Below are 24,165 nucleotides of genomic sequence, written 5' to 3'. Positions count from 1 at the left end.
CATGTGACTGCCCAGCACAATTTTTAACAATAAAAGTGAGCAAACTCAATACAAATTTCTTTCTTTCTTTCTTTCTTTCTTTCTTTCTTTCTTTCTTTCTTTCTTTCTTTCTTTCTTTCTTTCTTTCTTTCTTTCTTTCTCTTTCTTTCTTTCTTTCTTTCTTTCTCTTTCTTTCTCTCTCTCTCTCTCTTTCTTATTTATTTATTTATTTATTATTTATTTTTACAGAGACAGAGAGTCAGAGAGAGGGATAGATAGGGACAGATAGGAATGGAGAGAGATGAGAAGCATCAATCATTAGTTTTTCATTGCAGCACCGTAGTTGTTCATTGATTGCTTTCTCATATGTGCCTTGACCGTGGGCCTTCAGCAGACCGAGTAACCCCTTGCTCGAGCCAGCGATCTTAGGTCCAAGCTGGTGAGCTTTGCTCAAATCAGATGAGTCTGCACTCAAGCTGGGGACCTCGAGGTCTTGAACCTGGATCTTCCGCATCCCAGTCTGATGCTCTATCCACTGCGCCACTGCCTGGTCAGGCTCAACACAAATTTACAAACTCATTTGCCCAACACTCATGATTTATCCGCTCGTGATTTAAAGCAAAAAATCCCGTGAGTGACTGCTCATCTCTCAAATTGCTCGTGTGGCAAGGTACCACTGTATATTCTTTTGAATTTCTGTAAAAGTTTGTGGGCTCTTTGGTAAATTAACTCTGGAAAATATTTTGTGTTTCAAATAAACCTTTTGAATAATAGGGGATTATACTGCAAAGTTGGGAAATCACATTACATTCTTACCTAAATTTTTGAATAACCACAAAAAGGCTTGTTTTAGTTGAAATACATAGACCTCTTTGATTAATTTCTAAATGGATCAAATATGAAAGCCTTTTGTGGAATGATTTCCTGCATGCTTTCTTTTCAGTTTGTGAACAGTTTTTATTTTTCTTATCCTTTCAAAATTGGTCTATACTTGCACAATTAGACCTATTTATTTTGTTAGGCTTTGATTTTTCTGGTTATTTTGTCATTATAACAAATCTTTTGGTGAACAAGAAAACATTTAAAAACTAGCATTTGCTAAGAAGCACATTTTTATAAATCAAGGATGGAAATCCTGGGACCTGCAAGTTGAATATGACCTTTGTCTTTATTTTACCTATGAACAGGAATATTTCTGTTGATCAGCTTCTGCCCTGTTAAGATGAGTCAGTTATACGTACCAGAAAGATCAGGAAGTTCTGATTTTCTAGCAGTTGTCCTTTTGCTTCAGTCATTTCCCCTAAGGTGATATTCTCAATACTCTTAAGTGTTGTATTTAGCTCTGAGTACTATCAGTCATTTCACCTAAGGTTATATTCTCAGTAATTTCAAGTATTGTATTTAGCTGTAAGTACTATCAGTCATTTCCCTTAAGGTGATCTTCTCAGTAATCTCAAGTACAGTGGTACTCTGAGATATGAGTTTAATTCCTTCTGTAACCCAGTTTGTAAATCAGTCAAATCGTATATCAAACAAATCTCTCCCATTTAAAATAACTGAAATAGATTTAATCTGTTCCAGCCCTGTGAAACATCCCCAAACCATCCTAAATTATGAAAAAAGACATGTTTTTAATTAAGAAACACACATGTATACTTTACCAATGCATAACAAAATATATGAAATAAAAGAAAAAAGTTATTTATAGTACTGTATTCTTACCTTGGAGACAGATGAGTGTGGCTAATGGAGGTGAACGGAGGAGGAAGAGGGAGGGTGGGAGGGATGCAGGCACTGTAGACATGTAAACTAAAATTGCACTTTCTTAGCACTAAATGTAAACTAAAACTTCATTTTCTTTAAACAAAACTAAAACTGCACTTTCTTTACTTAAAACGAAACCACAAAAACTTAATTGTAAAAATGCACTTTCTTATCTTTAAACTTAACCTAAGCTTAACATTACATATTTTTCATTTAATCATCACCTGTTTTTGCCTTTTTGGCTGCACTTTCAGCACTTTCACTTGCAGGAATTTTTGAATAAAAATCTATCCAAAGAGGTTTGCTTTTGCCTGCCTTTTAAAATGTTACAAAAACGTGACAAACAAGTGTCATTAAAAAGTGTTGAAGCACGACCAGTTGAAACTTTTTCTGGGTGTTTCTTTTCAATGAAACTTGAAAGCTTCTCCCACATTGCCAGCATGTCTTTAATTTCACTTATAGAAATCACTTCCTCTGACTCTACCTCCTCCTCACTATAATTTCTTTCAGAAGCTCCGTATGTTGCATCATCTGTAGCTCCTTCAACTCCTCAGTTGAGAGTTCCTCCTCGTGTTCCTCAATGAGCTAGTTTACATCACCCTCATCTGCCTCCAGACCCATTGACTTTCCGAGGGACACAGTCTCCTCCAACGCTTCTACCTCAGTCTTGGTCTCTGGTTCGAATCCTTCGAAGTCCCTGTCTGCAACAACATCAGGCCATAACTCTTTCCATGCCGAGTTCAAGGTTCTTCTTGTAACCTCTTGCCATGCCAAGTCAATAATTCGTAAACATATCATAATGTCGTAGTGATCTTTCCAAAACTCTCGAAGGATTAGAATTGTATTCTCAGTCACCTCAAAGCAGCAGCAGAACAAGTGCTTTGTGTAAAGTTTTGTAAGGTTGGAGATGACTTGCTGATCCATAGGTTGCAAGATTGAAGTCGTGTTGGGTGAGAGGTAGAGGAGCACGAGATTCGACTTGATTCTGTGGGTAATGTGAGAAAGAATGAGATGATGGTGTTGTGCTGCCGATACTGGACCTGTGCGCCAGCGTGCCAACTAGTGGCAGCTTTCCAAATCACGACCCATATCTCGGAACTTTGCTTGAATCTCGAACAAAAATATGGACCGAGTCGCAGCTCGTATCTTAAAAAAACTGTATGTTGGTCTGCTCGTATCTCAAGGTACCACTGTATTGTATTTAGCTTTGAGTACTAGTCAAACTGGCACACACACTCCTATGATCATCATCATCATCATCAATATTTATATGGTGTTTACCATGTGCCAAATACTTTTTGAAACACTAAAGGTATATTGATTCATATTTTTTCTTCACAAAAACTCCTAAGAGTAAGCTAATAGTGTCTCTGTTTTATATATGGGAAAAAATGAAGCCCAGAGAGGTAATGCAGTTCTCCCCGGGGCACGTAGCAGGTAAATGGTTGAACTGGATTAGAATGAGAGTGGTGTGGATCCTGAGTCCAAGTTCTTTTCTTTTTTATTTCCCCAGTATCATTATTTTTTCTAGAATCTGGATACAATTAACTGTAGTGCTCAATACTATTTAAGCCTCATTTTAGGTTCTTTAAGATACCTCAGTATTTGTAAATGTGAATTCACATTTCAATAAAATTGAAAAACTAAAATTTGACATACCAACAAATTTACTCAATATCAATGTAACAGAATTTGACCTTTATAAACTAGCTTACATATAAAGTTACTCTTTGCTTATCTATCTTTTTTAGTATTGCACCAACAGACTCCCTCTTGTAGCTTTTTGCTGTGTAAACGGATGATTCCTCCCCTTAAGACAAAGTGAAAAAATCCAAAGTTCCCACTCAGAAAAAATCATTATCAGAATTATTCAATTCTAAAGTATCAGCAGATATAACATCAGAAATAGGTTATGGGCAACTCTTAAGCCTTACCTACGTAGTATAATAGAAAGTTACACTATTGACCAAAAGAACATGCAGGCTTCTCATTAAGCTTTGTTTTAATGGGTCTCAAAATTCTGTGACAGATTTTTGATCAAGTTGTTTCCCTTATAAATTACTGAGTTTAAAAACTAATAACTTAAAAACTGTCACATACACATAAAACCAAATGGTCCACAAAACATTCTCCTTGCCTTCTGAAGGTTTTAGGATGCATTGTAATCATTAACCAGTCTTTTACTATTAAATTTAAATGGCCAATTGAGACAAACAGTTCTGAGACTATTCTACCTCTGATTAAGACTGGGTGGCAGGTATTGGGGAAAAGATTCATTTAGCCTTCTGAGCTTTCTGGGCAGATTTGGTGACTTTGCTGGCCCTAGCAGCCTTCTTGTCCACTGCTTTGATGACACCACAGCAACTGTCTGACTCATGTCACAAACAGCAAAATAGCCTAGAGGAGTATAGTCAGAGAAGCTCTCAATACATGTGGGCTTGCCAGGAGCCTTATCGACCATGGCAGCATCACCAGATTTTAACAACTTGGGCCATCGTCCAGCTTTTTCTCAGAACTACTATCAATCTTCTTCAGCTCAGCAAATTTGCAAGCACTGTGAGCTGGCTGACAATCCAGCACAGGTGCTTATCCAGCACTGCTGTGGCCTGGGTAACCATCTGAGCTGGGAAGCTAGCTGCTTCCAGTGGTGGGTCATTTTTGCTGTCACCAGCCACATTGCCACGACAAACGTCTTTGATAGACACGTTCTTGATATTGAAGCTCACGTCCCCAGGAAGAGTTTCACTCAAAGCTTCATGAGGAATTTCAACAGCCTTTACTTTAGTTGTAACGCTGACTGGATCAAAGGTAACCTCCATGCCTGGTTTGAGTGCCAGTCTCCACTTTTTCCACAGGGACAGTACCAATACTGTCAATTTTGTAGACATCCTGAAGGGGCAGACACAGGGTTCTGTCAGTTGGACGAGTTGGTGGCAGGATGCAATCCAGAGCTTCAAGCAGTGTGGTTCCACTGGCATTGCCATCTTTGTGGGTTGCTTTTCATCATTTGATCACTTGAACCAAGCATGCTAGCACTTGGCTTCAGCATGTTGTCACCATTCCAACTAGACACTGGCACGAATGCTACTGTGTCAGGGTTGTAGCCAATTTTCTTAATGTAAGTGCTGACTTTTTTTTTAAAATTGATGATTTTAGAGCAACAGAGAGGGAGAGAGGGGGCGAGAGAGAGAAGCATTCATTTATTGTTCCACTTGGTTGTACATTCATTGGTTGCTTCCTGTATGTGCCCTGACTGGGGAATGAACCCACACCATTGGTGTTTTGGGACTTTGCTATAACCGACTGAGCAACTGGCCAGGGCCTGTAGGTGCTGATTTCTTTAACAATTTCCTCATATCTCTTCTGGCTATAGGGTGGTTCAGTGGAATCCATTTTGTTAACACCAATAATCAGTTGTTTTACACCCAGTGTGTAAGCCAGAAAAGCATGCTCAAGGATCTGCACATTCTTGGGGATACCTGTTTCAAATTCACTAACACCAGCTGCAATAATCAGGACAGCACAATCAGCCTGAGGTGTGTCTGTAATCATTTTTTTTTAAATATGGGAGGAGGGGAGGTAGACTCCCGCATGCACCCTGATCAGGATTTACCCAGCAACCCCCGTCTGGGGCTGATGCTTGATACTCGAATCAACCAAGCCGCTGCCTGTGAGAGGGAAAAAGAGGAAGAAGCGGAAGCATGAGGGGAAGAGAAGCAGATGGTCGCTTCTCATGTGTACCCTGACCAGGATCAAACCCAGGATGTTCACACACTGGGCCAACGCTCTATCCATTGAGCTGACTGGCCCGGGCCCTCATGTTTTTTATAAAGGCTCTTGTGTCCTGGAGCATCAGTAATGTTTACATAATACCTCAAATTTCCACAGGGAGATATCAATGGTGATACCATACTCTCAGTTAGCTTTTAGTTTATTCAAGACCCAGGCATACTTGAAGGAGCCCTTCCCCATCTTATCAGCCTCCTTCTTGACTTTTTTGATGGTTCTTTTGTTGATCCCACCACATTTGTATATCAGCTGGCTAGTAGTGGTAGACTTACAAGAACCCATGTCTCTAATTATGACAATGTTGATATGAATCTTTTCCTTTCCCATTCTGGCTTTGATTTACTGGTGGTTTTCATGACTCCTGTGTTCTGATGTCAAACCCATTATGAAAAGCCATGTTCTTTTTACAATTTGAAATCTTTCTTTTGATTTTTATTTATTGATTTTAAGAGAGAGGGGAAGGGAGAGAAAAAGAGAGAAACATTGATTAGCTGTTCTACTTATTCATGCCATCATTAGTTGACTCTTATATGTGCCTGTGTTGTGCAGGAGGATCGATACAGAGAGCCAGTTACTCACAGATGGATTTTAGGGGGAAATTTATTATGATTAATAACAATAATAAGAATAATTAAGGCAAAGTCAAAAGGGGTTTGAACTTATGTAACCTAAAGTAGAATAAAAGGAAAGCTTAGTGTAATAAACACAAAATAAGCTACATATCACCAGACCAAGAAACATCAGCCTGCGCTCTAGAGTAATAGCTAATTAAAGCAATAGACTTAGAAAGAGAGAATTATGAGTATGTACAAATCTTACCAAACTGAAGGAACACATCACCAGACCAGGAAGCCTCAGCCTGGGCTCCAAAGCTGGCCATGCAGTTGTGTGCATCAGTGAGGAAGATTTCTCTGTAGAGCTGTGGTAGTCAACCTGGTCCCTACCGCCCACTAGTGGATGTTCCAGCTTTCATGGTGGGTGGTAGCGGAGCAACCATAGTATAAATAAAAAGATAGATTTAACTATAGTAAGTTGTTTTATAAAGATTTATTCTGCCAAACTTAGCAAAAATCCGACATAAAGTACTTGGTAAGTAATTATTATATGCTTTAACTGCTATAACTCTGCTTTATAAATTTTATAAAGTAAAGTTACTTCCGTACTTTATAAATCATCATTACTGCCTGACCTGTGGTGGCGCAGTGGATAAAGCGTCGACCTGGAAATGCTGAGGTCGCCGGTTCGAAACCCTGGGCTTGCCTGGTCAAGGCACATATGGGAGTTGATGCTTCCAGCTCCTCCCCCTGTCTCTCTCTCTTCTCTCTCTCTGTCTCTCTAAAATGAATAAATAAAATAAAAATTAAAAATAAATAAATCATCATTACTGTGGAACCGGTGGGCGGTTAGAAAATTTTACTACTAACAGAGATATAAAAATGGGCGATAGGTATAAAAAGGTTGACCACCCCTGCTGTAGAACTTAAGGGACAGTCTGAGACCCTACCTATTTTATGGGAGAATTTTGGCTGGATGCCATTACATGAGGGCCCTTCATGCATAGCTTCTAGGAACAAAGAAAGGTTACCACAATCAAGAGATAAGAACATCCTTCCTGGCCTCAGGGAAAACCTGAAGCGGCCTCAGGGACAGCAATACATCTTATCCCACTTTGAGTAAATGACTTAGTCATTCTTGTAACCATTTTTTATGATCCTATTGTTCATGTTCAGTTGAGTTCAAATTCATATATATATTTTTTTCATTTTTATTTTTTTTTCATTTTTCCAAAGCTGGAAATGGGGAGGCAGTCAGACAGACTCCCGCATGTGCCCAACCGGGATCCGTCCGGCATGCCCACCAGGGAGCGATGCTCTGCCCCTCTGGGGCGTCTCTCTGTTGCATCCAGAGCCATTCTAGTGCCTGAGGCAGAGGTCACAGAGCTATCCTCAGCGCCCAGGCCAACTTTGCTCCAATGGAGCCTCGGCTGCGGGAGGGGAAGAGAAAGACAGAGAGGAAGGAGAGGGGGAGGGGTGGAGAAGCATATGGGCGCTTCTCCTGTGTGCCCTGGCCGGGAATCGAACCCGGGACTCCTGCACGCCAGGCCGATGCTCTACCGCTGAGCCAACCGGCCAGGACCCATATATTTTTTTTAATTTACTGTTCCTCCACAGTTCCCTGATTGGGGATCGAAACCACAACCTTAGCATGTCAAGGCGATGCTCTAACCCAGTGGTCCTCAACCTTTTTTGGGCCACGAACCAGTTTAATGTCAGAAAATACTTTCACAGACCGGCCTTTAGGGTGGGACAGATAAATGTATCACGTGACCGAGACAAGCGTCAAGAGTGAGTCTTAGACGAATGTAACAGAGGGAATCTGGTCATTTTTTAAAAATAAAACATCGTTCAGACTTAAATATAAATAAAACGGAAATAATGTAAGTTATTTATTCTTTCTCTGTGGACCGGTACCAAATGGCCCACGGACTGATACTGATCCGCGGCCTGGGAGTTGAGGACCACTGCTCTAACCAACTGAGCAACCTGACCAGGGCCAAAAAAGCCACGTTCTTAACCATGTAGAAAAAAATAACATTGGTATATGTGAGACAAGTTGGAAATAGAGTTGAAAAGGGGACACTTAGGCATTGGAGAAAGGCATGGCGGAGGTGCCTGGGACAAGACTTTTTATTACCTGTGTTCAAACATTTGAAGGACAATCATGTGAAAATGGGACTGAATTTATCCTCTATAGCCCCCCCCCCAAAAAAAAGGAGGCCTATGATGAACTGGTAGATAGTGTAACAAAATAGTTTTTTTTCTCAAGTTTTTCTCTCATGTCAACAAAATCAAATACCTGTTAGTATGGAAATATTTAATACCAAATATTTTAGTTCCAGGGCTACTGTAACAAAATACTACAGATTGGATAGCTTAAAACAGTGGAATTTAACTGTTGCTGGTTTAAAGATTAGAAGACTGAAATCAAGGTGTCAGCCAGGTTGGTTTTTTCTGGAAGGTCCTGAGGAGTCTGTTTTATGGTGGTTTTGGTGGTTGCCTGAGATCCTGGGAATTCTTTGACTTGTAGCTGCAACACTCTAGTTTCTGCTTTTGTCTTCACATGGTATTTTCCCTGTGTATTTGTGCCTGTTTTTTCTTACCAGGGCACTAGTCATTGGGTTAGGGCCCACCCTAATCCAGTATGACCTAATGTTAAATACTTATATCCTTTTTTTTTTTTTAAGTGAGAGGAGGGGAGGCAGAGACAGACTCTCACATGTGCCCCAACTGGGATCCACCCAGAAAGCCCACCAGGAAGCAATGATTTGCCCATCTGGGGCCCTTGCTCTCTTGCGACCTGAGCCATTTTTTTAGCACCTGAGGCGGAGGCCATGGAGTCATTGTCAGCACCTGGGGCCAACTCACTCTAATCGAGCAATGGCTGCAGGAGGAGTGGAGAAAAGAGAGAGAGAGAGAGAGAGAGAGAGAGAGAGAGAGAAGTGAGGGGGAGATGGAAAAGCATAGTGTTGAGTAGAAGTCATGATAGTGAAAATCTTTTTTATGAATTTTGTGGGAAAACGTTTAGTTTTTAACCATTAAGTTTGATGTTAAGCCATAGGCTTTTTTTTTTCCTTTTTCTTCTTTTTTGGTGACAGAGACAGAGAGAGGGACAAATAGGGACAGACAGACAGGAAGGGAGAGAGATGAGAAGCATCAGTTCTTTGTTGCAGCACCTTAGTTGTTCATTGATTGCTTTCTCATATGTGCCTTGGACTGTGGGGCTATAGCAGACCAAGTAACCCCTTGCTGGAGACAGCGACCTTGGGCTCAAGCTGGTGGAATTTTGCTCAAACCAGATGAGCCCGCGCTGAAGCTGGCAACCTTGGGGGTCTCGAACCTGGGTCCTCTGCATCCCAGTCCGACGCTCTATCCACTGCGCCACCGCCTGGTCAGGCCATTTTTAGGTCTTTTGATGTATTATTAGTGTATAGAAACATAACAGGTTTTCTTTTTGGATGGTTTACTGCAACTCCTCTTATGCATTATAGTAAGACCCTAGTAACTGTATGTTAATATATATGTGAACTTTTAAAAATTTGTCAATTACAATTGATGTTCAATATTATTTTATTTTAGTTTCAGGTGTGTAGCAAAATGGTTAAACATTTATATAATTTATGAAGTGATCTCCCTGATAAACATACATAGTTATTACAATATTATTGACTATATTCCTTAAGCTATACTTTACATCCCTGTGACTGTTTTGTAACTACTAATTTGTACTTTTTTTTTTTTTTTGGTGACAGAGGCAGAAAGAGTCAGAGAGGGGGACAGATAGGGACAGACAGGAAAGGAGAGAGATGAGAAGCACCAATTCTTCATTGTGACACCTTAGTTGTTCATTGATTGCTTTCTCATATGTGCCTTGACCATGGGCCTTCAGCAGACCGAGTAATCCCTTGCTCGAGCCATTGACCTTGGGTCCAAGCTGTAGAGCTTTGCTAAAATCAGATGAGTCCACATTCAAGATGGGGACCTTGGAGTCTTGAACCTGGGTCTTCCGCATCCCAGTCCGATGCTCTATCCACTGCACCACTGCCTGGTCAGGCCTAATTTGTACTTTTTGAAACTTTGTTCTCTGTATCTATGAATTAGTTTTTGTTTGAAACATACCAGATTTTTGTAGGCATTGTATCTTATAAGTTTATTGATTAATTTAACTGTTTTTGGGTGGAGTCTGCATTTGCAGATGATGTTATATTTGGATTCTCAAAAGCTTACATTTCTCATCATTGGACTTAAATGATGCTACTGTTATGTCAAAATAAAACAAGAGCCTAACCAGGCAGTGGCATGGTGGATAGAGCGTTGGACTGGGATGCAGAGGACCCGGGTTCGATCCCTAAAGTTGCTGTCTTGAGCGTGAGCTCACCAGCTTGAGTGCAGGATCATTGGCTTGAGCGTGAGATCATAGACATGACCCCATGGTCACTGGCTCGAAGCCCAAGGTTGCTGGCTTAAGCTCAAGGTTGCTGGCTTGAGCAGGGGGTCATTTGCTCTACTATAGCCCCCTGGTCAAGGCACATATGAGAAAGCAATCAATGATCAACTAAGGTGCCAGCCACACCGAAGAATTGATGCTTTTTATCTCTTTCCCTTCCTGCCTGTCTGTTCCTATCTGTCCCTTTCTCTGTCTCTATCTTTCTCGCTAAAAATAAAATAAAATAACAGTTGTCTGTGCTCTAAAATATAGGGTTTTGGGTTTTTTTTTTAGTTTTTCTATCTCATATTGCCTTTGACTCATGACCTGATTTCTTAACAATATTGTTTCCTTACCTAATTTTTGCTCTGTCACTATACTGTGCCTGCGGCTGCTCTTGTATTTGCATTTCAAAAAACTCAATTATTAAGTCCTAAATATTCTTTTTTTTTTTTTTTTTTTTTTTTTACAGGGACAGAGAGAGTCAGAGAGAGGGATAGATAGGGACAGACAAATAGGAATGCAGAGAGATAGAGAGATGAGAAGCATCAATCATCAGTTTTTTGTTGCGACACCTTAGTTGTTTATTCATTGCTTTCTCATATGTGCCTTGACCTCAGGCCTTCAGCAGACCGAGTAACCCCTTGCTCGAGCCAGCGACCTTGGGTCCAAGCTGGTGAGCTTTTTGCGCAAGCCAGATGAGCCTGCTCTCAAGCTGGCGACCTGGTGTCTCGAACCTGGGTCCTTCTGCATCCCAGTCCGACGCTCTATCTACTGCACCACCGCCTGGTCAGGACTAAATATTCTTATAACAAGTTTTATCCTTCTCTCTTTAGCACCTAACACAAGGGCTCACATAGTTTTAGTGTTGAATGAATGAATTATATAAGTCTATTTGCCAGACTTTCTGGATTTGTCCTCATACCTTTTAGCCTGGTTTCCCAGACCACAAAAGCATGCATCTTGTGGCCTGACCTGTGGTGGCGCAGTGGATAAAGCGTCGACCTGGAATGCTGAGGTTGCCGGTTCAAAACCCTGGGCCTGCCCGGTCAAGGCACATATAGGAGTTGATGCTTCCTGCTCCTCCCCCCTTCTCTCTCTCTCTCTCTTCTCTAAAATGAATAAATAAAAAATTAAAAAAAAAGCATGCATCTTGTACTGAAACTTCAGTCTTGTCATTGCTTTCTGTGGCAATGCATTCTATTTTTTGATAGTTTTTGTTTTCAGAAAGTTCTTTCTTTATAGTGACTCAAAAATATTTCCTCTGGATCTAGTCTGCTCCACACTATCTTCTTCTATATTATAGCTCTTCAGATATTTGGAGAAAGTTCTCATACATACTTGTTACTTTTCCTTGTAAGTTTTCTGATTAAACCTCTTTTTTAAAAAAAATATAATTGTTTATAGGCCCTCTACCAGTTTGAAAGTATTCTAGTTTGAACTGTAGTGACAAGGAATACAAACCCATTCTAGCTTAAGAGGGAGGAATATCATAGGAAGTTTGATGACAGACACTATAACGCTGCAGAATTTACCAGAGATAGAACCGAGACAGGTGCACAACTTCTTTCTTGTGGTATCTCTGCTTCTTTCTACATGTACTCTACATGAGTACTGTTAACCTGTTTCTACTGGCAAGTCTCAGTTTCTGCTGTTCTGTGACTTTGGTTTTACACATGAGCCTCTTATGATTACCTGAGCTTTCTCTACATCATAGCAAGTCTTTATACTTCTTTTTGGCTGCTTAGGCAGTCTCTTTTTTTTCCCCTCACATTTCCCTAGCAGAGGAATTTTTTTTTTTTTTTTTTTTTTTTCATTTTTCTGAAGCTGGAAACAGGGAGAGACAGTCAGACAGACTCCCGCATGCGCCCGACCGGGATCCACCCGGCCCGCCCACCAGGGGCGGTGCTCTGCCCCCCAGGGGGCGATGATCTGCCCATCCTGGGCGTCGCCATATTGCGACCAGAGCCACTCCAGCGCCTGAGGCAGAGGCCACAGAGCCATGCCCAGCGCCCGGGCCATCTCTGCTCCAACGGAGCCCTGGCTGCGGGAGGGGAAGAGAGAGACAGAGAGGAAAGTGCGGCGGAGGGGTGGAGAAGCAAATGGGCGCTTCTCCTGTGTGCCCTGGCCGGGAATCGAACCTGGGTCCTCCGCACGCTAGGCCGACGCTCTACCGCTGAGCCAACCGGCCAGGGCAAATTTTTTTTTTTTTTGTATTTTTTCTGAAGCTGGAAACGGGGAGAGACAGTCAGACAGACTTCCGCATGTGCCCGACCGGGATCCACCCAGCACGCCCACCAGGGGCAACGCTCTGCCCACCAGGGGGTGATGCTCTGCCCCTCCGGGATGTCGCTCTGCCATGACCAGAGCCACTCTAGCGCCTGGGGCAGAGGCCAAGGAGCCATCTCCAGTGCCCGGGCCATCTTTGCTCCAATGGAACCTCGGCTGCGGGAGGGGAAGAGAGAGACAGAGAGGAAGGAGGGGGGGAGTGGAGAAGCAAATAGGTGCTTCTCCTATGTGCCCTGGCCGGGAATTGAACCCGGGTCCCCCGCACGCCAGGCCGACGCTCTACCACTGAGCCAACCGGCCAGGGCCCTAGCAGAGGAATTTGATTTGTCTAGGATCCTTTTTGGCCAGGTCACTCTGGTCGTAAGTTGCTTGCCAGTTTATATGTATTTTATATATGAGATACCCTTACCCACCTTATATTCCCATTCATTTATTCAACACGCATGCTCTTTGTGTGTGTGTGTGTATGTGTGTGTGTGTGTGTGAGAGAGAGAGAGAGAAACAGACAGACAGACAGACAGGCAGACAGGAAGGGAAATAAAAGAGAAGCATCAACTTGTAGTTGTGGCACTTCAATTGTTCATTGATTGCTTCTCATATGTGCCTTGACTGGGCGGGGGTGGCTCCAGTTGAGCCAGTGACCCCGTGATCAAGCCAGCAACCTTGGGCTCAAGCCAGCAACCTTGGGCTTCAAGCCAGTGACCATGGGATCATGTTGATGATCTCACGCTCAAGCCAGTGACCCGGCACTCAAGCTGGTGAGCCTGTGCTGAAGCTGGTGACCTTGGGGTTTCAAACCTGGGACCTCAGTGTCTCAGATCGAAGCTCTATCCACTGCACCACTACCAGTCAGGCTAGCATGCATGCTCTTAAGTATCTAATACATACCAGTAGTTTCTCTCTGGATGGTGTAGGGCTGTGAGCATGGCTGCTGCCCTTTCTTAAACTACAGGCGGTGCCATTTTTGTTAGAAGGAGCTATGAGCAGATGGACATCATAAAACAAGTCTAGTGTAGATAACCTCTAAACTAGTTGTTTAGCTAAACATATAGAAAAAGATTTAGTGAATTTTGTATTAGAGGAACATTTCTTAAAGTTCAGAGTATATATATAAACAAGCAGTATATACAGGGTGTGCAAAAGTAGGTTTACAGTTGTAATACAGTAATGAATACATAATAATACAAGAATAAACTGTTTCAGAGACTCACAGTTGAAAACTTATTTTGTCCACTTCTCTGTATAGTTGGTGCATCTACACTGTAACCATGTACAGTAGGCAGTGAAATACTTTTTGGTGACTTAGTCAATAAATACCAAGCATCCTGTTTTGTGTAGAGCGGAGTACTGAATTGTATTTCTCCTCCTAATTAACCCTACTCATTCTTTATACTTCTTCCTCACAGTCACTGGCAACTCCCCACCCATAGCATACTAGTTAGCAACCCCAGAGGATAATGTTGAACTCTTCCGGAGTCATTGGCCAAGGCTAGAACAATCACTTTGCCAGGAGGGTAATGGATGATTGGATCATCCTAGGTCAGTTGCTAATTCTAGTGACTGGCCTGGGTAGCCTGACAGGACCCTAGGGAAAGTGGGTTACCAAACATAAAGGAGGGAAAAGTGTGTCTGACTGCGCCAGTATTTCCTCACCCTTTCTAAATTTGTTTTGGGCAGCTTGTCTAGCATATGTACTTTATACAAAGAAAGCCTTTTACAAATCTTCTGCTATCGTGCTGAGGAAACCTCCATTTTATATATCAACTTCATTTGATCATCATCATATCTCCTGATTTTTTGATGGATGTGAGAGTACCACCTGGGAAAAACAAACTGGAAGTCACTGACTAATAACCACTCCTTCTTTCTTGCAAACTAGCTGCATACAATGAAATGGACAATGAATTTTGCCTGCCTAGCACCTCCCCTTTCTAGGAAGTGTTCCTGTTTCTTTTGAGGAATTACTCCTTTCCTCCCCGTACCCAGCCCCATTTAATATATAGTGGAAATAAAAGCTGCTTTCACAGCCACTCTGAGTGACTTGACCTGCTTCTGCTCTGGATGTAAGGATCAGTCTGCAGGTGTACAGACACCTGGCTCTAGAATAGACTTTCTTCACTGTTGCTTGTTCCTCAGTTAAAAAAGTCATGTTCTTAGAATTTTTAAATACAACCAATAAAAATAGTTACGAGACGAAACATATAAACTTGGGAAATGTTTAAACATTTAGGCTAAATGCTTACAAATAAAGAAACAGTATTCAGAAAATATTTGTTTACTTTTTGTAGGTACTTTCATAAGTTCCTCAAAAGCTGTTAAGTGCAGCAATTTACATATTTGGAAACCAAGTTATTGTAGCTCTACCTACATTTTATTTATTTATTTATTTTTCCGAAGTGAGAAGTGAGGAGGCAGTCAGACAGACTCCCGCATGCACCGGACCAGGATGCACCCGACATGCCCACCAGGGGCCGATGCTCTCTCCATCTGGGGCATTGCTCCGTCACCACTGGAGCCATTCTAGTGCCTGAGGCGGAGGCCATGGAGCTGTCCTTAGCTCCTGGGCCAACTTTGCTCCAATGGAGCCATGGCTGCGAGAGGGGAAGTGAGAGAGAGAGAGAGAGAGAGAGAGGAAGGAGAGGGGGAGGGGTGGAGAAGCAGATGAGCACTTCTTCTGTGTGCCCTGACTGGGAATCAAACCTGGGACTTCCACATGCTGGGCCGATGCTCTACCACTGAGCCAACCGGCAAGGGCCATGATCTACATTTTATTTGTAGTGAAACATCATTTTACCATTTTTTTGCTTTCTTGTAACCAAATTTTCACTTTCAAATAACATCATATGACTGAAAGTCTTATCACCATGAATCATGTTTCTTTGTACATTTATAAATGTTATATCAGCATTTCACACTAAACTTTCATGTGTTTTTTTTTTTTTGTTTGTTTGTTTGTTTTTTTTTTGTATTTCTCCGAAGCTGGAAACGGGGAGAGACAGTCAGACAGACTCCTGCATGCGCCCGACCGGGATCCACCCGGCATGCCCACCAGGGGGCAATGCTCTGCCCCTCTGGGGCGTTGCTCTGCTGCGACCAGAGCCACTCTAGCGCCTGGGGCAGAGGCCAAGGAGCCATCCCCAGCACCCGGGCCATCTTTGCTCCAATGGAGCCTTGGCTGCGGGAGGGGAAGAGAGAGACAGAGAGGAAGGAGAGGGGGAGGGGTGGAGAAGCAGATGGGCGCCTCTCCTGTGTGCCCTGGCCGGGAATCGAACCCGGGACTTCTGCACGCCAGGCCGACGCTCCACCACTGAGCCAACCGGCCAGGGCCTAATCATGTTTTTGAAACACTGCATATTATTATGAAATCAGTAAATATAAATAATATGTTGTTTCTGGAAAACTTTTGAAAGTTATACTCCTGCCAAAGAGGAACTTTTCATCTTTCAAGTTCACAATAATTAAAACAAGTAGAATTTTAAAACATTGGCCTGTGGTGGTACAATAGATAAAGTGTGGACCTGAAATGCGGAGGTTGCCAGTTCGAAACCCTGGGCTTGCCTGATCAAGGCACATACGACGAGCAAGCAATGAACAACTAAAATGAAGCAAGTATGAGTTGATACTTTTCACTACCCCCTTCCTCTCTCTGTAAAAGCAATAATTTTTTTTTTTTTTTTGTGACAGGAGAGAGACAGAGAGAGGGACCAATAGGAACAGACAGACTGGAAGGGAGAGAGATGAGAAGCATCAATTCTTCATTTTTGGCATTTTATTTGTTTCTTGATTGCTTTCTCATATTTGCCTTGACTGGGGGGCTACAACAGACCCAGTGAACTCTTGCTCAAGCCAGCGACCTTGGGCTCAAGCTGTTGAGCCTTGCTCAAACCAGATGAGCCCACGCCTAAGCCAGTGACCTCGGGGTTTCAGACCTGGGTCCTTCGTGCCCCAGTCCGACTCTCTATCAACTGCGCCACTGCCTGGTCAGGCAATAAATAAAATCTTTGAAATGTTTTTAAAAATATCAATTGTTGGTAAAGCTGTAGTGAAAATGCCAGTGTCATTCTTCTACACAGAATGTTAAAAATAAATTGTTATATGTCTTTCTGGTTGGCCCTTTGGCTTTGTGTGTATCTTCAAAATTTTCATATCCTTTGACCTAGTAGTTGTATATTTGAGAATATATTTCTGGGGAAAAGTGAGATGAGATAATGATTCAAAAAGAAAGATGTTTCTTATAGCATTATTTATAACAGTGAGAAACTAGAAGATGTATGTCAACATTAAGTAATAAATCAATAGGTTTAGTTGATCTCAATAGGTTAGGTTTTAGTAAGATCTCAATTCTGTAGAAAAAGTATGTATGTGTACAAAAAAAATCTTTCAGGTAAAATAGTCCAAAATGTTAACAAGTATAGTCTTAAGGTATGGGATTATGAGTGATTTTTTTCTTTATGTTTATATGTATTTGAAAAAATTAATATTAATATTTTTATACTTGGTAAAAATTAATATAAACTATTTCTTGAGCCTAAAATACATTAGGTATGACTTCCAGAATTTGATAAACAATATACAAACACCTGATTAAATATGATGAGATGAAGACAGGAAAAGGACAGAGAAAGTAAGAAAAACTCATGGACATGGACAACAATGTAGTGATTGTTTGGTATGGGTGGGAGGTGGAGGAGGGTGAAAGGGGGCTAAATGGGGATGCACAGAGACTTGACTTGAAGGGGTGAACACCCAGTGTGGTGTATAGAACATGTAGAATTATGCACCTGAAACCTATATAGTTTGTTAAGCAGTGTCACCCCAATAGATTCAATTTTAAAAAAGAGAGAAAAAAGAGAGATGTAAGCTTAAAACATTTTTAATTGAATTTATTGGGGTGACTTTGATTAATAAAACCATACAACTTTAAAGTGTACAACTCAGTTAAATGTCACCTGCACACTGCGTTGTCACTCACCACCCAAAGTCAAGTCTCTTTCCATCCCCATTTATCTTCCTTTTGCCCACTTCTGCCTCCCAAAACAATTTCTGTCAAAAATAATGAATTTATTAAAATACACATTTAACTTAGTATGAACTGAGTACTAGGCAATTAGTATACTAGAAGATACAAAGATGGTACTGAAGAAAGAGCTGGCTGTTATTTCTTCTAGGAAGTTTTTTCTGGTCTTCTCCACTATGCTAGATTAGGTTTATTTCCATCATTGTGCTTACTGTGGTATATTGAAATTATCAGTTCATTTGCCTGCTCTCTTGATAGATTATGAGTTCCTTGAGGATGGGGCCATGTCTTTTTCATTAGGTATCTTCAGTACCTAACAGTTTTTAAAATTTGCTCTGCTGGGGATATCAGAACTGGTGATGCCTGAGGTGGAGTTTTGAAAAATGAGTGTGTGATGAATCACTTTTATTGTAGTTTACCCTTAATGAAATCCATCATTACCCTGTAATGATGGATATATAAAGAATTACTGTAATAGAGCAATTATTAATTTTAATTGAGAATGTTTTTATTTTTCCTTTTTCTTTTTTTTTCTTTTTCTTTTTGTATTTTTCTGAAGCTGGAAATGGGGAGAGACAGTCAGATAGACTCCCGCATGCGCCTGACCGGGATCCACCCGGCACATCCACCAGGGGGCGATGCTCTGCCCCTCCGGGGCATCGCTCTGTCGTGACCAGAGCCACTCTAGCGCCTGGGGCAGAGGCCAAGAAGCCATTCCCAGTGCCCGGGCCATCTTTGCTCCAATGGAGCCTCGCTGCGGGAGGGGAAGAGAGAGACAGAGAGGAAGGAGAGGGGGAAGGGTGGAGAAGCAGATGGGCGCTTCTCCTGTGTACCCTGGCCGGAAATCGAACCCGGGACCCCTGCACGCCAGGCCGACGCTCTGCCAATTTTTCCTTTTTCAAATATAACCTCAGTTTAGAACATAGTACTGAGCTGGTCAGTAAAATACATTTAACTTTCCAGTTATCTTTTAAAGGTAAAAATTTTGCCATAAAGTGATTGAACTCTAGGTGACGGAAAAGGAAGAAGTCAAATTAACAGGGATGAGGGTGAGGGATGGTAGTGAATGATTTAAATTAAATATTAACAGAGGGGATGGAAAAATATATATTAAAATATTGCACCAGGTGTTACAGGCTTTCTTAAATTAGATGTACATATAATCAGAATGTTCTTGCTTTCACTTCAGAGTAAGCTGGATAGGGACTGCCTGTCATTTCAGTATTATGTTTAGAAGGTAAATGTTTTTATGGCCTTTAAATCTTGAAAATGTTTAATCAATATATTAATTTATTTGACAAATGTTTATTTAGAAATAAGTATAATATAATGAATATTCAGATTTTATAGCACCACATTTACTTTGATTTCATTAATAGGGTCTGGAGCAGGCCTGGGAAAAATAATCCAGAGATTTCCACAGAAGGACTGGGATGATACACCATTTCCACAGGGAATTGAATTGGTAAGTTGATGTTGCATTGTTGTACTTTTATAATGATATTTTTTCTTATGTTATATTTATGCTTATAATTATGTTTTAGTTACTGTTATATACTTTGGTTATTTAACTCTAACATGATAGTAGAAATAAACTCTTCCCCCGCCCCAACAGTAACTTTGAATATATTGATTCTGGAATGCCTTGTTATTTTTGTTTTTTAATTGATTTTAATTTATTGTGTTTACATAGATTCTAGTGTCACCCTGAATGCATCCCCCCTCCCCCATATTCCCCTCAACATTGCCTTTGTCCCCTTCCCCATAGTGCCCTCCCCCTTCCCTTCAGGATTATTCCATCCTATCAACCCCTTTCCCTCTATCCTCTTTTCCTCTGGTCCCTTTGATCTCTCCTTTCTGTACCTCAGTTCACATTGTTCATTGGATTTCTCAAATGAGTGAGGTCATATGATATTTTTCTTTTTCTGCCTGGCTTATTTCACTTAACATAATACATAGTTTCCAGGTCCATCTATGTTATCGCAAAAGGTAAGATTTCCTTCTTTTTCATGGCCCCATAGTATTCCATTGTATATATGTACCAAAGCTTTTTAATCCACTCGTCCACTGACGGACACTTGGGGCTGCTTCCAGATCTTCGCTATTGTGAACAATGCTGCCATAACATGGGGGTGCTTTTCTCCTTTTGAATCAGTGCTATGATGTTCTTGGGATATATTCCTAAAAGTGGGATGGCTGGGTCAAAAGGCAGTTCGATTTTTAATTTTTTGAGGAATCTCCATATTGTTTTTCACAGTGGCTACACCAGTCTGCATTCCAACCAGCAGTGCAGGAGGGTTCCCTTTTCTCCACATCCTCGCCAGCACTTATTCAGTGTTGTATTGTTAATGAGTGCCATTCTGACTGGTGTGAGGTGATATCTCATTGTGGTTTTAATTTGCATTTCTCTAATGACTAGTGATGTTGAGCATTTTTTCATATGCTTATTGGCCATCTGTATGTCCTCTTTGGAAAAGTATCTATTCATTTCTTTTGCCCAATTTTTGATTGGATTGTTTGTCTTCTGGTGTTGAGTTTTAAAGTTCTTTATAAATTTTAGTTATTAACCCCTTATCAGATGTATTGTCAAATATGTTCTCCCATTGTGTAGTTTGTCTTTTATTCTGTTCTTATTGTCTTTAGCTGTGCAAAAGCTTTTTAGTTTGATATAGTTCCATTTGTTTATCCTGTCTTTTATTTCCCTTGCCCGTGGAGATAAATCAGCAAATATATTGCTGTGAGAGATGTCAGAGAGCTTACTTACTACCTATGTTTTCTTCTAAGATGCTTACATTTAAGTCTTTTATCCATTTTGAGTTTATTTTTGTGAATGGTGTAAGTTGGTGGTCTAGTTTCATTTTTTTTTGCAGGTAGCTGACCAATTTTCCCAACACCATTTGTTAAAGAGGCTGTCTTTACTCCATTGTATGCTCTTACCTCCTTTGTCAAATATCAGTTGTCCATAAAGGTGTGGGTTTATTTCTGGGTTCTCTGTTTTGTTCCATTGATCTATATGCCTGTTCTTATGCCAGTACCAGGCTGTTTTGAGTACAATGGCCTTGTAGTATAACTTGATATCCGGAAGTGTGATACCTCCCACTTTATTCTTCCTTTTTAAGATTGCTGAGGCTATTCGTGTTCTCTTTTGGTTCCATATAAATTTTTGGAATATGTGTTCTATATCTTTGAAGTATGTCATTGGTATTTTAATTGGTATTGCATTAAATTTATAAATTACTTTCAGTAATATAGACATTTTAATGATGTTTATTCTTCCTATCCACAAACACGATATATGCTTCCACTTGTTTGTATCTTCCTTGATTTCTTTTATCAATGTTTTATAATTTTCCGAGTACAAGTCTTTAATCTCCTTGGTTAAGTTTACTCCTAGGTACTTTATTATTTTGGTTGCAATAGTGAAGAGGATTGTTTCCTTAATTTCTCTTTCAGACTGTTCATTGTTGGTATATAAAAATGCCTCTGATTTCTGAGTATTAATTTTATATCCTGCCACCTTGCTGAATTCATTTATCAGGTCCAGTTGTTTTATGACTGAGATTTTAGGGTTTTCTATATACAATATCATATCATCTTGGAATGCATTGTTTTGCTCTTTTTCCCCCCATTTAAATTTCTCTATAATATTAAAGACGAAATTAATTTTTATGTTTTTAGAAGCTGAAAAATTCCTTTGACTCTTTAGTCAAAATGTTAGCCTAGTAGTAGCATTAGTGATAGTGTGTCACTAAACAAATATTTAGTATAGTTTTTTCTGAAAATTTTTATATAACTGTTTTGGTGAAAACTAAAACACACAAAAAAGGAAAGGTTGGTTTAATGGTGCTCAGTCATGCTGAGTTCACAAATTCTTTCTTTTTACCTATAGGATGTTTAGGTTGCTTTATGACAGTGCTTTTTGTCATCCATTTTAATTTTTTTTTTGTTACAGGACAGAGAGACAGAGAGAGAGACAGACTGGAAGGGAGAGAGATGAGAAGTATCAATTCTTTGTTGCGGCACCTTAGTTTCTCAGTGATTGCTTTCTCATATGTGCCTTGACCGTGGGGCTACAGCAGACCAAGTGACCCCTTGCTCAAGCCAGTGACCTTGGTTTCAAGCTGGTGAGCTCAGGGTTTCGAACCTGGGTCCTCAGCATCCCATTCCGACGCTCTATCCAATGCTCCACTGCCTGGTCAGGCTGTCATCCATTTTAAAGGAATATAATGGTTGAGCATAATTTATGATGGCTAGGACCTTCTATCTGGTGGCTATCCATCATGATTAAATGAGGAATTGGGAAGATGACCACTAAAGTATTTTGCAATATGACTATACAGCTTGGTTCTCAAACATACTGGAGTGTGTGTATGTATGTATTTATGTTTTCTGTGTGTATATATAGAAGCATATACAAATGTGTGCAAAGTGTTCTTTAAAGCAGTTTTTGTTGAGAGAACATCTGGCATAATAAGATAGTGAAATGTGCAGGTTCTGGAGGAGACTGCTTGTGTTGAAATCCCAGCTGTATGGTTTGATTTCTGACAAGTTAACTTTTCTGAGTAGCAGAATTCTCATTTCTAAAACTGCAATACTAATTTCATAGGGGTTTTGTAAAAATAAAATGGGTTAAAAAATACATATAAAATGCTTAGAACAGTGTATCCCATAAAGCAGTGGTCCCCAACCTTTTTTGGGCCACGGACCGGTTTAATGTCAGAAAATATTTTCACGGACCGGCCTTTAGGGTGGGACGGATAAATGCACAAAATAAAATTATGCTACTGGCATAAAGACTGTGGTATTTTTAAATATAATTGTCGAACTTATGAGACAAACGTCAAGAGTGAGTCTTAGACGGATGTAACAGAGGGAATCTGGTCATTTTTAAAAATAAAACATCGCTCAGACTTAAATATAAATAAAACAGAAATAATGTAAGTTATTTATTCTTTCTCTGTGGACCGGTACCAAATGGCCCATGGACCGGTACCAGTCCGTGGCCCGGGGGTTGGGGACCACTTCCATAAAGTAAGTGCTTGTTAAATGAGATAGCTGGTTGATTTTTAGTGTTGTGGTTGCTGTTTGTTTGACAGCTTTGCAGCACCTGCCCCAGAAGAAGAGTTCATTCTGTTGTTAGCAAGGATCACAAATATCAATTAGGAATAAAACTATTTGAAAATTATGAATTTTTTTCATTCCTACTAATGACTGTCCATTTCTGCTTTACTGAGGATAAAAGATACATTGCTGAATACCTAATTTTGATCATTGTAATCCAGCTATGTAAAGAAGACTGTATGTTCTATAGACCCACATAAACGGTAAACTTTGAATTTTGGTATTAAAAATGCAGAAAGAGGCCCTGGCTGGTTGGCTCAGTGGCAGAGCGTTGGCCTGGCATGCGGAGGACCCGGGTTCGATTCCCGGCCAGGGCACATAGGAGAAGCGCCCATTTGCTTCTCCACCCCCCCCCCCCCTTCCTCTTTGTCTCTCTCTTCCCCTCCCGCAGCCAAGGCTCCATTGGAGCAAAGATGGCTCGGGCGCTAGGGATGGCTCCTTGGCCTCTGCCCCAGGCGCTAGAGTGGCTCTGGTCGCGGCAGAGCGACGCCCCGGAGGGGCAGAGCATCGCCCCCTGGTGGGCAGAGCTTTGCCCTTGGTGGGCGTGCTGGGTGGATCCCGGTTGGGCGCATGCGGGAGTCTGTCTGACTGTCTCTCCCCGTTTCCAGCTTCAGAAAAATACAAAAAAAAAAAAAAAAAGCGGAAAGAAGGTGAGGATTCAAGGAAAAGTCACTTTTGAGAGAGCCCCTTATATTCTCCCCCCCTCCCTTATTGCCTACAAATACTAGTAATTGTCCTTACTGTGTGCATAACTAGATACTTATTTGTACTATTAAAGCTTTTAAATCTCGTTAAAGCATCCTTTTAGTGACTACTGAATGGGGAAGTGTTTGGTGCTGGAGACCTTTTTCAACCTTTTGTGAGTTCCTACCTTCTGTCACATCAATGTATGGGGAATATATAAATTACAACAATATGACAATTTGAATAGTGAACTACCTTCATAAGTTTCAAGAACAACAGACATTATTGGGCAGAGAGATATAATTTGGCACTAGCTATTTAGCTATGACTACCAAGGGATGATTTTTGTGTTTTGAAAGTCAAGGAAATAGATAGTATGATGCCTCTGATGTTTCTCCAGTAGTGAGGGAGAGGCACTTACTGATTTTACTGTTTAGTAAATGTTTTTTGTTTGTTTATTTTTTTAAGTGAGAGGCGGGAGGCAGGGAGGCAGAAGGATAGACTCCCACATGCCCCCCCCCCCCATGCACTGGGCCAAC

At 40.9% G+C, this 24,165-nt stretch overlaps 1 protein-coding gene and 1 pseudogene across 4 annotated transcripts in view; one reads left to right on the top strand and one right to left on the bottom strand.

Moving 5' to 3' along the window:
- Nucleotides 1-24,165, top strand: part of SBF2 (SET binding factor 2) — a 513,016-nt gene that overhangs the window by 61,808 nt on the left and 427,043 nt on the right. For all 4 annotated transcript variants that reach the window (XM_066250933.1, XM_066250932.1, XM_066250931.1 and 1 more), the window contains exon 2: nt 19,201-19,286. In XM_066250933.1, the coding sequence (XP_066107030.1) occupies nt 19,201-19,286 (86 nt within the window). The remainder of the gene's footprint in view (nt 1-19,200; nt 19,287-24,165) is intronic.
- On the bottom strand, nt 4,017-5,859 carry LOC136320679 (elongation factor 1-alpha 1-like; annotated as a pseudogene).

Source organism: Saccopteryx bilineata, chromosome 1 (genome assembly GCF_036850765.1).
Source record: "Saccopteryx bilineata isolate mSacBil1 chromosome 1, mSacBil1_pri_phased_curated, whole genome shotgun sequence".
NCBI classification, from domain to species: domain Eukaryota; kingdom Metazoa; phylum Chordata; class Mammalia; order Chiroptera; family Emballonuridae; genus Saccopteryx; species Saccopteryx bilineata.
Note: the sequence above shows the minus strand (reverse complement) of the source record. Positions and strands in the feature narration are given on the sequence as shown.